The following is a 16,766-nucleotide window of genomic DNA, read 5'->3' as shown; positions in this document are numbered from 1 at the left end:
TGACCCTTGGGTCCATCCCCCAGCTGGTACCTGCTGGTACCTGCTTTGAGCCTCAGCACCCAGAAGGGTGAGAACAACCCCCAAATGCCTTAGTTGGGGGGAACCCGCAGAGGTGGTGTTGGAGGTTCCACTTAAATATGAGAAGAAACTTCTTCTCAGTGAGGGTGCCAGAGCACTGGAACAGGCTGCCCAGGGGGGTTGCGGAGTCTCCTTCTCTGGAGACATTCAAAACCCGCCTGGACACATTCCTGTGTAACCTCATCTAGGTGTTCCTGCTCCGGCAGGGGGATTGGACTGGGTGATCTTTCGAGGTCCCTTCCAATCCCGAACATTCTGTGAGGGAGCCTCACCCAACACTTACGGTGCAGACCCACCCGCCCTCCCGCCACCACCGCTGCCCAGCCCTGGGAGCGGGGGACACCTAATGAATGTAGCAGGGCACCTGCCTAATAAACCAAGGTCTCTCCCCAAGCAGCCGTCTGGAGGCAACCGGGACACCCCCTCACACCTCCCCGGAGCAGCCCCAGGCAGAGGCTCCAGCCCAGGGCCCAGCAGAGGAGGTTTCACCCAGACACCCGCGGCAGACGAACAAACCAAGAGGAGGCTTATTTGCAATATAAATTTGTTTTTATTGAAGCAGCAGTCACATGACCTCGCATCTAGCCTTTAGGATAGCAACAGAATGGATTCGGCCAGGTCAGCCAGCCCAAAAAAAGGATTTTTTTTTTTTTTCTTTTTTTTTTTTCTTTTTTCTTTTGCGCTAATAGACATGTCATGTTTAATACATACATTATCCAGTACCGGAAACCCAACTCAGAGATAGCTACGTGCTGATTTGCTGGAGGAACGGTCCACTGGACGTGGTCTTGACAAACTTTACAGATCACCACCAAATAACATTACTAATGGGATCCAATGATTTAAAAAAACAAAAAAAAAAAAAAAAAAACCCAACAAAAAACCAACCCCAAACAACCATGAGTGCAGGATTCAAAGCCAGCAGTTTACACAGGTTCTTAAGTTTGTATCTATAGGTGGACGGTAAAGGAAGATCGGTTGGTTTTAATTTGCAATATTTGTGTCCCAGGGTTCCTCTCTCCATCAAATCAAACGGTATTCTAGACAAGCTGGCACCTCTTGAAAAACAGCATGGAATAACACAGCTCATTGAAGAAAACATGCTTATTTCTTGTGGTTTTTTCTTTTAATCATTATTACAAAGACTCACGTCCACCTACTCTCGCAGAATGGGAAGAGGTGTGAGGGCGAGGAACAAGGGGCAGAGGAGGGAAAGAGGAGGAGGAAAGAAAGGGGCAGGTTTTTGAAATAAAGACCACACACTTGGTATTTTTTTTTTAAATTTCATTTCCAGGCTAACCTACTTTTTATTTAATGCAAATTACAGTACCAGTTAACTATTTCCGAACCGAGTCACACAGAACAAAACGTATTTACAAGGGGAACGGGGCGGGGGAAATAATAAAACATTAAGCATACTTTCCACAAAAAAAGTTTATATTTAAAATGAAAAACAAACAAAAAAAAATCAGTCACAGAGGCATTCAAGTAGTAATAATGTTATACAGGTTTTGCTTTTCCTTTAAATCAAGACAGATTTGCACAAGTGTATGCAATAGTTTGTATACAACCCACAGTCCTTAATATATATATAATTTTTAGATTTCTGTTTTTAAGATGGAAGTGGTCACGCTAATTGGTGTGTACAGGCCCAAGTGATCCATCAGCAACACATTAATGAACGCAAATTTTACAGGCAAGCAAATTATATATATATAAATATATTTTTTATATATATATATTAAAAATAAATTGAGAAAGACCAACACAAGGAAGCTACTTTTCTCGAGCTAACCCCTTAGGTACTGTTTTCTTCCTTCCCTGTCGTTTTGCTGTTATTGCAGTGTTGCAAAACGAAGCCGACTGCGGCCAGAGCAGCGGCCGAGAGCCCCGTGGGAATCGGCTGCCCCCCCAGGGTCCCGCTGGCAGGGAGGCTCCCAGAGGCAGAGCCTGCACCGAATACCCCACTGTGCTTCTCCTCAGCGGCTTTTCCTTTTTCTCCGTGGTGGCCGAGGTTCCCAGTACAGGAGCACGAGTGACAAGGCTGCTTAGACTTCTATTTTCCCAAGTACTGAAAACCAGGGGGGAATTTAAGTTGCAAGTCGCGGGCACCTGCTGTTATTTTAGGTACAGCTTGCCTTCGAAATAAGGGAACAAAGTGTTCGGGGATCTTCTACCAGCCAATTATCTTTTGCAGGTTAATTATTATTTTTTTTCCTAGCAAGGTAGATAAATTTAATATTAAAGAACACCAGCGTCTTGACCGGGTGTCCATCAGGGGAGACAGCCTGCGATCAAGCCCGGCTCAGAGACCCACGCCACAGCAGGGCTGACGTCAAGGACAGACCAAGACCAGACTGGGTTAAAAACAAGCCCGAAAGAGGGTAAAAGAAGAGAGGGACAGCTCTGAGCGGACTGTCGCCAACAGCTTGGCATCACTGACCTTCGTGTCACCAGAAAGAAAGTGCAGCCTCTGCTTCACTGGAATGAACACGAGATGCTTCGAAATAAAACAGCAACCTTTGGTTTGGTAAAGAGTTAAGTGTTTTCCCATTCAAGACAATCTTATGTGGAATACTAACAAGGTAGTAAAACACAAGCAAACTAGTTTTAGAAACAAGGCCTTCGTGCTGGGCACAAGAAATCAAGAGTCATGTTAAACTGATCATCTCAAGAAAACAAAAAGTGACTTCGGGGAGGGTCATGGCGGGGAGTCAAGTAAGGAGAAGAGAAAGGGAACACGCGGTTCCCCTGGCAGAAAAAAACCACCGTGGTCTCCTATGGCCGTGCCCCCGCTCGCACCGCGGCCGGGGGCTCCGAGGGCTGTGGGGCACTGGGGGCTCCCCTCCCCGGGGGTCCTTTCCACCCCCCAGGCCCGGCCACTGCCCTGGCACAGCCACAGCGAGGCGGGTGGAAAGGCCAAGACTCCTGGAAGCTGCTGCAGCCCAGATGGCTCCTGGGTGCAGGATTTAAGGGTTGGGGGGGGGGGAAGAGACGAGCAAAGTCTAAATGAGCCACGAGGGCAAGTGTCCCAATGGAACCGGTGGCTGCAAGTGGTGGTGGGGGGGCAGGATTGGCAGGGTGGGCAACTTGGAGACATCCCGAACAAGCCACAGCTCCGAGGACGTGGGTGGCGGTGGAGACGGTTTCCTTTCGTTCCGCTACTGATCAGGGTATCACCGAAACCTTACAGCACTCAAAGAGTTAGAAAGCAGAGCGGGGGGGAGCAAAGATGTGGGTTCGGGGTGGGAGACATCATTAATAAAGGGGGAGAGGGGGGTGGAAATAACGGGAAATAAAATTCAAAAAATCATGGAAGCGAAGGCACTCCAAACTATATAGATACACTATACATCGCTAGAGTTATTGTTACAATAATACAGGCCGGTACCTACTGTACAGAGTTAAAACTATATGGCTTTAAAAAGCTCGTCTACAATTTGTCTGATTATTAAACAGAATCACTGCCCTGAACGGTAACTTTTTGCTCATTAATAACAGTTCCTGGGTCCACATATTTACATACAAAACAATAAAACTCAAAATTCTAAAACAACCAAAAATAATAATGTACAAGCTTGAATTTGGTGAGGAGCTTTGTTTTTTCATTGTTGGTTTTTTTTTGTATTTTTTTTGTATTTTTTTTTCTTATTATTTACAAAAAAAAGGTTATTGAAAGACCTGGATCTAACTTGTATAAAAGAGTGTGTGATCCTGCCATGATCCTTGGAAAAAAAAAGGAAAAAAAGAAGAAATAAAATCAGAGGGGCACCCCCGACCCTCCCCCCAGCCTAACACACACACACACACCACACACACACACACAAGACACACACAGATGCCGGCACAGTCACAAAACCAGAGAGAAAAGCTCTTAAATCCCCTCCACCAGACCTAAAAGAAGAAAAACAACATAAAAAACCACAAACAAAAAACGCCACCACAAAAAAAGAAGAAAAGCCACATTTCTGGGCACAAGCAGCAATTTTTCCTTTTTTTTTTTTTTTTTCTTTTCTTTTTTTTTAAGACTCGGTATTTACTGCCTCCAAACACCAGCGTCTGTGGCCAGCGCTCCAGCAGCCTCGCCTACACAGCAGATCCAGACCCTGCCACTGCCCTACTTTTTGAGTCTCCGCATCTATTTGGATCACTGGGTCAACCAAGCCCCTCCACTTACCTTTCGGGACACGGACTGGCTGAGCTCTCACGTGGAGACGCTCTTCAGCCTTTCCTATATTAAACCGCACATCAGGATTTGTAAAGCTTTCTGGTTTTAAGCATGGATGTGCTTCCCTTTGCAGCCAGCCAGAATTTAATGACACCTGAATGCTGTGGAGCCTTTGCTTTTTCTTTTGTGTATCTGCCCAACAGCAAATCGCCAAGGGGTCTAACATGAGGGTTTATCGGTTTCATGGTAGGTGGTCACTCACCCCTTGAAGCAGCTCCTGCCTCCCCAAACCTCCCCCCCATGTGTCAGGCAGGAGGGAGCTGGCAGGGCTTTTATGAGCTCCTGGGCTGCTAAGAGACGCCTTGCAATTAAAAATAAAATAATCCCACATCAACAGGATAAAAGGTAGAAGAGGAACCACACCGAGCTCATGCGCAAAGCCCCTTCTGCCCCCGAGCTCGCCAAAGCCGCTGCTGCCGGCTTCCCCGGGGCCAGGCGAAGCTCCGTGCCCTCCCAAAAAGCCACCGCTTGCCCTAGAGACACGCGGGTTGAGGAACAGCTCGATAAGCACCAAAGGCGACTACAGTTTCTCTGAAGGAGGGTAAGGCGGGAGCGGACACCAACCGCAAGCCTACGACAAGACCAGGTCTCCGAAAGTCTCGTTTCTATGCTGTGGCTGCGTGCGGCTGCTCACCTGGGGAATATTGCTTTGACTGCAGGAAGAGAGACGTGGGTGCTCACACCACGCGCTGTCGCAGGGAGGAAACCCGGGCCCTGAACAGATGGACTAGAACAAGCATTCACCTCACGCTTCAGTCAGACTGTTGCGGGATCATAGACAAAATAATTAAAAAAAAAAAAGCAGTATTGTGTCTATGTATACATGTATATATTTATATAATATATATACACACACACTCATATATAGCCAGCTTTCCTACAAGTCAGCAGGTACAAATTACCGTCGAGAGCACTCAGATGTGTATTTTATTAATATTCTACCAATGTAAAAACATAATGGCGATGTGGCAACACGCATCAATAAATAGAGATCAAAAAAAGCAAGAGGTTAAAAAAAAGATGAAATTAAATACAGATTCTAGCTGTGGATTTAAAATCAGAACTATCGAAGAATGTGGCATCCTGCAAGTTAAAACTGCAGTTAAAAAAATATTACAAAATAAACCAGTAGACTGTTACAGTTCACATTATAAACCCTAGTGTCCTTTTCCTGTACGCACCTTGGGGAAGAGAAGCCTGTTCAAATCGAGAGCTGGGGGTGGGGGGGCTGGGTTGTGAAAAAGTAAAAAAAAAACAACCAAGCTTTCACAGTGGCCACTTCCCAAAAAAGTCCCTTAACATCCCTGGCTGGGCCCCGGCCCCCGGCCCACCAAGGATTTTGTTCGTTCGCTCTTCTCTGCTGAAGATGGGAGCTGAGCAGCCGCCTCTGCCAGCGCTGCCCCCGTAAAGCCAACCGCGTGTGCTCGTGCATGTGTGTGTATTATATTATATAGGACTCACTTGGGCAAGGCTTTTCCCATAATGAAGCTGCAGGTTTCTTCACTGCTAGCGCTGATTTTTAAAATGAAAGGCTTCCACTAGAGGTTCAAGCCTTAAACACATGGCAAACCTTCCCCCTCACCCCACAGCAACCTAAATTTTCCTACCATGTTGCCCGCTCCCCATCCCAAGCTGGGGCAGTTCTTCGGACAACCTGGGACATGGATTTGCTGACAAGAATCACTGAACTCTGTTGAATGACCCCTGCTAAGCTCCCGACCAAATTCAAGCTGTGCACTACACCAAAGTCTGAAACTTCACTTAAAAAGAAAATAAAAAAAGAGGTTAAAAAAAAAAAAAAAATCAGCAGAGAATGAGGTTTGGGTTTTGTTTTGTGTTGTCTTTTTCTTTTTTTTTTTTCCTCCTTCTTTCTGTTGTGGGAGGGGGCATGAGGCAAGAGTCCTGGTTCTGAAGTACACAACAGCAAACTTCCAACATGAAGAGATTGTCGAGGAGAGAGACATTGGTGTGTTGTATTGCTCCACTTTCCCTCCTCCCCCCACCTAGTCCCCTGCCCCGGACACCCTGCAGAGTGAGAATACAATGAAACTGGTTTGTATTTATAGATATTTTACAAGGTTAAATAAGAACAACAATAATAATAATAAAAAATTGAACACTAAAATGATCAGGTTGGTTGGTTTTCTTTTTTTTTTTTTTCTTTTTTTTTTTTTCCTCTTTTTAATTTTCTTTCCAAATGTGACCAGTGTTGCTGAGCAAGACTCAAATTACTGGTGACTTTTCCTGTGCAGCTGGCTGCTTGGTACCGGTTCAGGTGGAGTTGGAGGCTGATGCTGTAGCTACACTATTGGTCTGAACTCGTTCTCCTGCGTTAACATCTGCAAATGACAGGTGAGAGGAAAGGAAGAGAGAAAAACAACCAGCATTACCCCCAAAATACAGACACATTTGGAACAATAGCTACGACATTCCCTGCACAGGGAAACCTGCAACTCCCACAGAGGTGCTGTTTGGTCAGGATGCTCTCCGGACTTCAGGGGGTGCAGGTTTGGTCTGGGGAGAGGGTGGAAAGATGGTCTTTAAGCAGAGCAAAGGCAACCTCAAGGGCTGCAAGGCTGGCACATGAACACCCAGTTAGGCTCTAGCAGATTTTTGCAGAATGTAGCACTGCTCACACAGGGTAAGTTACCCACGTTACATCCCTGTAGCTCTAATTGCAAGACAAGACGCTCTGGCATCACCAAAGCCAACGCATCAAGTATCCATGGCCACTACACGGTTCCATCTTGGTGCTGAAGTTCCACATTGTCAGGCCTTGTTGTAACAAAGGCGCCTGTTACAAATTGTGTGAACGAGTACACACGATGAACTGCTTCCCTGGCAGGAACAGCCTGTGCGCTAATGTGCAATTCATGCACTTGTTGCCTCAGAAAACCATCTTCCAAGCCTACTGCTATATTCTGTGCTGCTCAACCAAAGTTGGGTCTCCCGCCCCCTGAACTGCTGAAGCAGATTCACATGGAGGCCTGCAGCCAGTAAGGAGGTTTATGCAAGCGTGTGACATTGTTAGAGGATCGGGTATCTGCAGTAAATGGTCTCCAACACCTTCTCTTCCCTGGGATGAACAGTGCTCCACAGAGAGACAAGTCACAGGATCATGGGCATATATCAAAAAGCATTCCAAGAAAACACAGGGTTTGCAAAGAAAATACCAAAATTCATAGTGTTTCATGGGCCATATACATCAGGTATTTTCTTTAAAAAAATTGTTCTTAGTATTAGAAGAGTTTGTAGGGAAAAACATGTACCGACTTCATCTGGAACCATGCTACATAGTATCTAATCAGCACAGTCACAAAAATGAAAGTGGATGAATGGTTAAACACATAAAATACTCAACACAATAAATACAGAATGGAAGAAGATATTAAGTGAAGTTTTCTACAAGAGAGATTTCTCCCACTGAATTTAAGCAAGGTTAACAGCAAAGCTATCAATACTGCAACAGGAGAGAAAAAAAAAATAAGAGACTTATTATCTTGCTACAGAAGAGGGCAGACTGTGCAAACAGTGCATTTGAAAGACACGGGGAAAAGGGCTCATACAAAGAAAGAACAGATTTACTGACCTCAGACTGAAGGACAGTATGACTAGCATAAATAACAGACACAACAACATACAAGTGCTGGGCAGTGGAGGTGCAGCAACACTTCTCCAGCACAGAAGAGCTCAAGAGAAGACACAGGCGGGCAGTGCTCAACAGTCAGCTCTTTGCAAAACCCCCCTCTTCTGCTGCCACATTGACCTGACCGCAGCTGGGAGTGCAGCCATGGGCAAACGCAATCTAAAGATGGGCAGCACTTTCTGAGTGAAAAATCAAGTGACTTACACAGACAATGGCAATAAAAATAGGAAATCAAACAAACAGCAGCATCCAGGAATACAGAGGACAAGTGGGAAGAGAGGGTGATGCCTGTTTGAAAAGGAAATGCTGCGAGGAGTGTGTGGGAAGAAAGGGAAATCTGTCTGTGGGCAGAGAATGCCAGAAAACTGCTCTGGGAGTTTTCCATTCCCTTTCCTTTCACCCCAAATTAATTGCAACCCCTCGCTCACAAAGGAACGACCACCATGATAAAAAAACAAAGCTCAAGCAGTTAAAGCACCAAGGCAGCATGACGACAGTACCCATGTGATATGGAAAGCCAGTCTTGCATGCAAGAGATGCCCTCCTACATGGATAACTACCCTGAAGAAGCAGTTCCCAAACTCCACATGCAGGCAGGCTATCAACGACCATGGAAACCAAAAGTGACCCAGCCAGAGAGGTAACAGCTTCCACGGTTTAAACTCTCACTGTGCCTGTTCTAGATTTATTTTCAGGTAGAGATATACTCCAGTTAATGCAACATCTGCCGTGCCTGATGCAAGCAGGCAGTCCAGCTGGAGTCTGCACTGCTGGCAGAGGATTTCTCTGTATGTGTACAAAAAGTGCTTGCATGTCATTTGCAGAAAATAAATGTGCCTTTTGATCTCCTATTCCTGAAGACAGCAGAGGCTGAAATCGTTATCATTACATTGCTACTGAGCAGAGATAAAGAAAGAGAGAGGAGGGGATGGAGCTATTTCATGTAACGTATGTAACATCTGCTCCTTTTCTATCATCACTCTAATGGGGGAGGTTCCTGAGAAATATCTATGCCACATGTTAAAAAGGAAATAAGCCAGGTGATACAGCCCAAGACCATTTACATGGGGCTTTTCACAACAATATGTAAAAGTTCACCCAAGCTGGGACAGAATGCAGAACCTGCTCAAGGTTGTACTGGCTCCAAACCTGCAAGAAAATTCAATACTTTGACATTCCAGATTGTTCTTTGACTCCATATCAACAGGACATTTGGGGAACAAAGAGGAGCTTGTTCCAGCATCTCTTTGCTGAAGCGCCAGAAAAAGAGCAGAACTGGAGTATGAGGGTCGCTGGACATCACTCACTCTTCCCTCACCATGACAGATCAGTGTTTGGGCACAAGAGAAGACAATCCAGGCCTTCAGCAGTGTTGCTAAAACATACACTTTGTGAAGCGTGGCCTGTGCCATCGTGGAAGCCCTGCTGGGGAGTAAAGAAAGGAGCTGACATGCAGCCTTCTGGTACAGGATAGACAACTATGCTGCAGAGTGTGGCTTGAGGTCAGGGCAGAGTCTTTGCCCTGAATTACCCACCTGACACCTATGCCTGTGTGGGCAAAAAAACAACATTAGGGCTTAAGTGTCAGCCGCTTACAAAGCTTCTTCCAAACAGAGGGCAAAACATCTCTCAATGTAGAGCACCTCTTCTAATTCAGCTTTTCCCTCTGAGGAATGCCTCAGCTCTCTTGGAGGGGATGTGACACTCCTTAGAAGTCTCCCGGAAAGGAAAGATGGGGCTACAGTTTAGAGAAAAACAGAGATGCCAACTCAGTCCGAGAAAGCCCATTAGCACTAATGACAGCATTAGCTGGTTGGATTTGTAATGCTGACAGACTGTGCTGCTCATCTGCAAAGATAGGGAAACAAAACTACCACCAGCCTGGGAGTCCTGACAGGACAGCTGAGATGACAAGTGGAAGAAGCAGAAAAGCCCAGGTTGCCTGTTGTGCCTGCTGCCTGGGGGTGTAGAAATCCAGGGCTCAGAGCAAAACCGGTGAGCCTGAGACGGGCAAGTTCTACTCCTCTAAGTGTCCTGGGCTCATCTCTCTGCTGAGCTTGCAGAAGCCTGAGTAAATTGCTTGCCCCTCTTGTCCTGGTTAAGGAATTAAAGCTTTCCAAAATTCCTTCAATTGGAATACAGTAAATGCACTACATCTTATTTTAGAGGGCATCGTGGTCTTTTTCAACTGTCACACATCGGCAGGTAACACCAGCTCTAATCTGTTTTGTTCCTGAAAGTTCAGCCACACCATTGCATTTGGGATTACATGGGATCAACGCAGCGGGATGTCTGAGACCATGACCCCGGACGGCATTCCTGCCTGCACGGCTCCCCTGCAGACGGCAATTACACTCTTCCCATCTTAACACCAACTAACCGAGAGGTAACTGCTGCTGCTGGCTGATCTGAGAAGGAAAACATGTACTCACACAAGCAGATAAGCTTTTGGCATGGTGTGTGTACTCTCCTCTCAGATGCTGTGGCTGCATGGCTGTGAAACCATCCTCCTCCTCCAGCCAGACCAAATCAGGATCCACATGAAAAAAGCTGCACTGGCATTTTTAATCAGTGGCCAGCATAACTCACAGAAAGCCAGCTCACCATTTCAAGCAGGGACCAATAACTCTCATCTTCCTTTTCTTTCACTCCACTTTAGATGTGCCACTAATGTCACAGAGAGTTTCTCATCATTTAGGTGAATTTAATAATGCTGGTGCAACAGGGCTTCATACTCCCACTGCAAAGCCAGGTTCCACTAGTACAGTGAGTCCAGCTTTACACCCCAAGAGGAAATTTACAACAATTACATTTTTTAACACGCAAATATTACCTACAATAATTCCCTTGCATTTAAGATGATGATTCGAGGATTACTGTTGCATTGGGCTGTTGGAATCACCACTGTGCATCTATCAGTTAACAAAATTTACTTGTTTTGGATAGCTTTTAAAAATGCAGATGTGTGCCATACTGGTTAGCCCAAGGGCTAGTATTGCTGGCTTGACGAAACCTGCACTGTTAAGGTGGTATGTTGAAAAGCCAATCTTTCAATTTTCTAACACCACACCACTGCTGCCTCTCCTGTCAATTACTACTTTGCTAGACTTCAGACAAATATATCTATTTTTTTCTAGTTATTCTCTGACTACGACCCTGCCTTGGTGCATGATAAAAACCAGTGATTTACACCTTACCAAAAAGCTGAGATTCTGACATGGCTGCAAAGCAACAAGGCAGCTATGAAAATGGAGTAAACATCTGCAAGCAGGTAACAAGAGCCCAGCTGGATTATCTACAGTGATGAAGTAGGACGCTGCATTTCCATGTATGTGCACCTATGCTGCAAGCTCACAGAGCAGGCAACTATGCTGGATATAACAGCTGACACTTGAACCTCAGTATCGGTTCTGCTTGCTAGAGGGAGACAAGAGTGGCACACTAACATTGTGAATTACAGTTACATAGAACTTGCTTCGCCTTTTGAACTGCCTTAAGAGCTACCTTTTATACCATCGTAACCACTCAAAAATGTAGTTTCTGGACTTGTATTGCTTAGTCACATGAGCAAACATTTTGCAGAAAGCCTCCTGCCTGTTGGGATGCCCTGGGTTAGGTGGGAGAGTTGCTCCCATGCTGCTCTAGCAGTTACTGAAGAAGCAGAAATTTACTGTTCTGCAATGTGCAGGGGGTACAGGGAAAGAAAGGACCTCTTCTATGAAAAGCTCTTGCTAAGTGTAGCATCAGCATGCAAAGCACAACAGATTAACAAAACCTCATAAAGGATTTAATCCTAAAATCACAAGTCTGATGAAATTCCCACTGCCTGTTGTGAGAAACCCATGTGAGTAAGAACCTACAAACCAGCTGTGCTGCAGAAACCCAAAGCTGCATGTTGCTCAATACTAAATTTCACAACTTCTTTCCAAGCAGCAAGGCTATTTTTTTTAAACTATGAATATGAGGTCCTAACCCAATTCAGTGCAGTGCTTGCAAACAGGAGGTTTAAAAATGTTGACATCAGTAAGGTGGGGTTGGTTTTGCTTTCTCTTTTAGTGTACTTTACATTTAGAACATGTTGAGGACTCAGCCTAATGCATTTTCTCCCCACATGAACTCTTGAAAAGTGCTGGGTGAAAACAGACTTTGTAACTCAATTAATTCCTGAAGACGTATCTTGGCAAAGAAAATTCCTTAAAAGGCATGAAAGGGCCATTAAGTGAAACAGTATTTTTCAGAAGGGTTTAAAATAATTTTCATGTTTGTATTTTGCAGTTTTTCCAATCAATTTTACTACTTTATCTGTTTTTTCCCCATCACTTGTTGTTGAGTAACAGATGCACATAAAAAGGAAACAGAGAACATGACTATTTGCAAAATACTGCCAAGTGTATGAAACAAACAGTAAATTTGAAAATAGCAATTTTGCTTTCTCCTAAATTCAGAGCACATAAATTGCAGAGGCTGTAGCTTTTATCTACTGCTACTACATTTTCAGAGAGAAGCTTAATCTTTAAAACCTGGGTGCATCTGTCTGTCCTGGAGTACGAAAACATTTTCTACACAGCACTGGCTGGACTGGGCACATCAGGTATCAGTATCAAATGCGTTCCTGCACGTTTCAAGAATACCTTTTAATTAGGGCTTCTCCTTATCAGCTGTCTTACACTGAGTAAGTTCCCTGCAGCTCAAAAGGGGGTCACAGACCTTGTCAAACAGGACTGAGGTGCATACAGGATGTGTATGGCAGCACACCCATTCTGCAGCTTGCCTTTGGTTGCCCAAGCCCCGAGACAGCCAGCAGCTGTGCTGACTCAGGCCTGACTCAGAGTGCTGTGAACTGAATCACCTCTGCTCCATTCTGCAGCACACCTAGCATTGTGTCTGGGAGTCTCTCAACTGATATTACCCAGCTTTTAAGCTTTCACTGGAAACAGAATGCAATATAGAGTGGCTACAGGCCAACAGTGAGCTTTTAAAAGGTTTCTGACAGAAACTTGAGAGAGTGTGAGAGTGGCAAAAAAACAGAAATTCACTCGGTGCTGGCCAGAACCCAAAAGCATCTGCCTTGTGCCCCAAGATGACACAAGTGAACTCAGTAAGCAGCAACTGTGACTACTTAGATGAGGCAGTGAGCACAATGACTGCACTCCCTAACCAGACTTCTAAGTGCTGTTGCCTTGGGGAAAAATCCTCTCCATCCACGCTCCTTTGAGACCACGTGTACTGAAGCTAGGCGTTTCTTCTCTTCCTAGGCATCACAAACTCATGCTCCAAGTCAGTATTAATTTCAGACTGTCTGAGAGCTCAGAAATTATGTGCAAACCAACCCACAAGGATTGCTAATAAACAGGGGAGGTAATGATTTTTTTAGTAGTGAAAATGAAGGGACCAACAAACGAAACAGCTGAACAGTCTAAGCATTAGGTTAGGGTTAGGATTCGGGTCGGTGACCACAGCTAGCACCCACAGGACCACCCACCAGGAGCAAGTTTGAGGTGATGCTGGAATGAACCCTTCCTCCCCATTCATCCCAGAGGCTAAAGTGGTTCAGGAAGCACAGGAGAGGGAAGGTGCCTGGGCCGGAGAAGCGAGGGTGGGGAGGGAGGCAGGCACTTGCACGTTCTCACCTGAGGCTGCTGTAGCATTTGTAGGGGTTGAAGCAGCTGCTTGGTTCCGGGCATGAGCAGGGATGAGGATCGAAGCCAGAGATGGGTTACTTGACAGTTCTGGAGGGGAGGTGGAACAAACAGAGTTAGCTCATCGTCCACAAAGAGCCTCACATGCAGGCTCAGCATCTTGGGTTTCCCCCGTAACAGCAACCTCGGGTGGAACGCATCCCCTAAACCCAAAGGTCACTTTACGTTTTCTTCTTTGCTGACCAGTGAGAGGAAAACACAGTGATATTTGGGAAGGCAGCCTCCAGAGCAAGACTGTCAAAACTCCAAGTCATGGTGTAAGGGAAAGACACCAGCTTGGCAGTCAGCAAAGAACCAGCCAAGCCTATTCCTTCTCAATGGCCTGATTCCTTCTGAGCGCTGGAAGGACTCATTTCACAAACCCACTTGCAATCAATCTCAAGGAGAAGGCTGGTAACAGTGGTGCTGCTTTGGGCAAGCAAACAGCTACAACAGTTGCTCCAAGAGCTTCATGGATTTAGTTTTTTGACTCACTCAAACATGGCTTTCTCAAAGAGCCAGGAACCCAAGACTGATCTCTTACAGCAATCTTCTTGAGCGAGGCCAAGAAGAGGCAACATCTCCTTTAAAAGCACAGGGAAAGGCAAAGGGAATCGGTCTGCTGGGCAATTTGAATGGACAAAATAATGATGCAATCACTCTTTCTGAAGACATTAACCAAGGAAAAAATAGTCATGTCTTTTAGGTTCCAAATCTAATATAGCTTCAATGTGTATCAGAATGAGAAATAGGCATCTTACAGCCACAACTGTGGGAGGATTAACACATTGCTGACAAATGACAATCTTCTGGCACCCTTTCAAGAGAATCTAGTGTCTCACAGAAGGTGACACTGAGCTGAGACAAGACAGGTCCTGTTTGTTTCAGAAACAGGAGTGACTGGCTGTCTCTTAAGGAAGCGACATCTGGTGAAAAGGTTGTGAACAGTCACCTCATGGAAGGAGACTGATGTCTTTTGGGGCTCCAGGAGGTCATCTGGAGGAGAGATGAGAATAGACACCTTGTTATGTAAGGTCTCCAGATAGCAAGGGCTGTACAAAAACCCATCCAAATCATACCACAGGTTCACTTAGGGGGTTTTGTATGCAGTCTTAATTTATCTGGGCTCATTTTTAAGAGCCTGTTGCTTTTCTTTAGCACAAGCTTTGAACTTAGGGCCTAAACAGATCAGCAGTCTACTTGGTGATTTTTTTTTTTTTCTCCATTAAGTTACATTAAGTTCATTTTCTGCTGTGAGGGCAAGATGCAGAAGACTCTCACCTGCTTACAAGCCTCTTATTACTACACATTTTGGGACTGAGTTTCAGCACTGACAAACACAAGCTCGAGTCTAGGACCAAACAGGAGCTGCTACGATTACCTGCAACCCTTCCAGTCTCTCCTGTAATACTCCATTCAGGTCTAAGCAGACTTAGCTAGTCCTTCTAGAAAGCTTCAATACTCACAGCATTTGTACAAATACCAATCCTCAAATTCATGTGAGAATAATTCAGAATTCATATGCTCACAATGTAATTAATAATTTGTCAGTCTTCATTTTAAATGGAAAAATAAACTGCAGAAACATGAATCCTCAAGTGTCAAAGCTGAACAACAGAATCACGGAATGTTCGGGATTGGAAGGGACCTTGAAAGATCACCTAGTCCAATCCCCCTGCTGGAGGAGGAACACCCAGATGAGGTTACACAGGAATGTGTCCAGGCGGGTTTTGAATGTCTCCAGAGTAGGAGACTCCACAACCTCCCTGGGCAGCCTCTTCCGGTGGTCCGGCACCCTCACTGAGAAGAAGTTTCTTCTCATATTTAAGTGGAACCTCCTGTGTTCCAGTTTGTACCCATTGCCCTTTGTCCTATCATTGGTTGTCACCAAGAAGAGCCTGGCTCCATCCTTGTGACACTCACCCACATACTTTAATACTACCTTGGGTATTAGCTGCTCCATGCTATAAAATAATGCTCCTTAAGTATTTTTGTCCAAAGCTCTTTCTCAACCTTCATCTAATGCTGTCAGAATACCTCCTTTTGCAGCCAATTATGACAAATATACTGTTTGTTGTTTAAGGGAAGTGCAACCAATTTTCTGAAGAAGAACTTGCATAGAGATTAGAAGAGTAATCTTGTTCCTTCCTTCTCAAACCCCACATTATCTGTCTTGGTATGAAGTTTCTTAAGTTCACCATGCTCTGAATGTCTTGAAGCTTCACTTAGAGAAGCAGGTCAATTCAGACAAGAAATAATCAAAGTAAATAGAATTATTCTGTCTGAAGTTTAAAAAAAGCTTTACTTGGGAACTTGTTTGAATTTTTGTTCTACCTTATTTTTGCAGCTATCCCATCTGTAAGGATGAGACAGGTCAATACTGCAGAAAAAGCTTGACCTGTGGTATCTGCACTCTACAAAGTGTTGAGAATCCCTGTTCTCAGCGATTTCCAACACAGCATTTGGACAAGCTGTTGAACTGCAGTGTGCTTATCTAAATCAAACTTGCAATTCAAGGTTGGGTTAATTACAACCAATATCGCTGCAAGAAGCTATTGCGATCAAGGCAATTCAAAGTTTTCAACACCATGATGTAAACAGAGCAGCTATCCTAATTCATTTATGGGACCCAATCCCCATTCACATCAGCTGGGAGAACAGCTTTGGATTTCTCCTGATCAAATCATGCCATTTGCAGCCAATTTGCATCTCCAATAACAGCAGGCATGAAGATGTCCAGTTTTACTAGAATGGCAGATCATCTTCATTCCCCAAACACAAGAAAATGTTTGGTGATGGGAAGCAGTGCAGTGCTCCTTTTCAGTATCGTTACATTTCGTACATCAACACTCACAGAATCCCCTGGAAAAAATCAGTCTTGTGTCACATTTGCATTGTCACAACAACAAACTTTCTATGTAACTCAATTTATTCCAGCAGTTTCTCCTCAACCTAGAGGAGTACTGGAAGCAGCACAAATGTCATCATTTTCCCTTCTTCCTCCATCCACATGCCCTGAACAGAAATACTCTGCCAAAAAACAAACAAACCAACCAACCTACATGGCACTGAAATGGTCACACTAAGGATTTCTGGTCACATTGAAACAGTTTGGTTAGAAATGAAGAGGTTTATA

At 44.8% G+C, this 16,766-nt stretch overlaps 1 protein-coding gene across 2 annotated transcripts in view; it reads right to left on the bottom strand.

Moving 5' to 3' along the window:
* Positions 1-927: 927 nt before the first annotated feature.
* Positions 928-16,766, bottom strand: part of GSK3B (glycogen synthase kinase 3 beta) — a 157,150-nt gene continuing 141,311 nt past the window's right edge. For both annotated transcript variants that reach the window (XM_082046797.1, XM_082046798.1), the window contains 2 exons: positions 13,583-13,681; positions 928-6,645 (listed from right to left, as the gene is read on the bottom strand). In XM_082046797.1, the coding sequence (XP_081902923.1) occupies positions 6,578-6,645; positions 13,583-13,681 (167 nt within the window). In that variant the 3' untranslated portion in view covers positions 928-6,577. The remainder of the gene's footprint in view (positions 6,646-13,582; positions 13,682-16,766) is intronic.

This window comes from Streptopelia decaocto (genome assembly GCF_964273445.1).
Source record: "Streptopelia decaocto genome assembly, chromosome: 1".
NCBI classification, from domain to species: Eukaryota; Metazoa; Chordata; class Aves; order Columbiformes; family Columbidae; genus Streptopelia; species Streptopelia decaocto.
The sequence above is the reverse complement of the archived record's forward strand: the minus strand, read 5'-3'. Positions and strand labels throughout refer to the sequence as shown.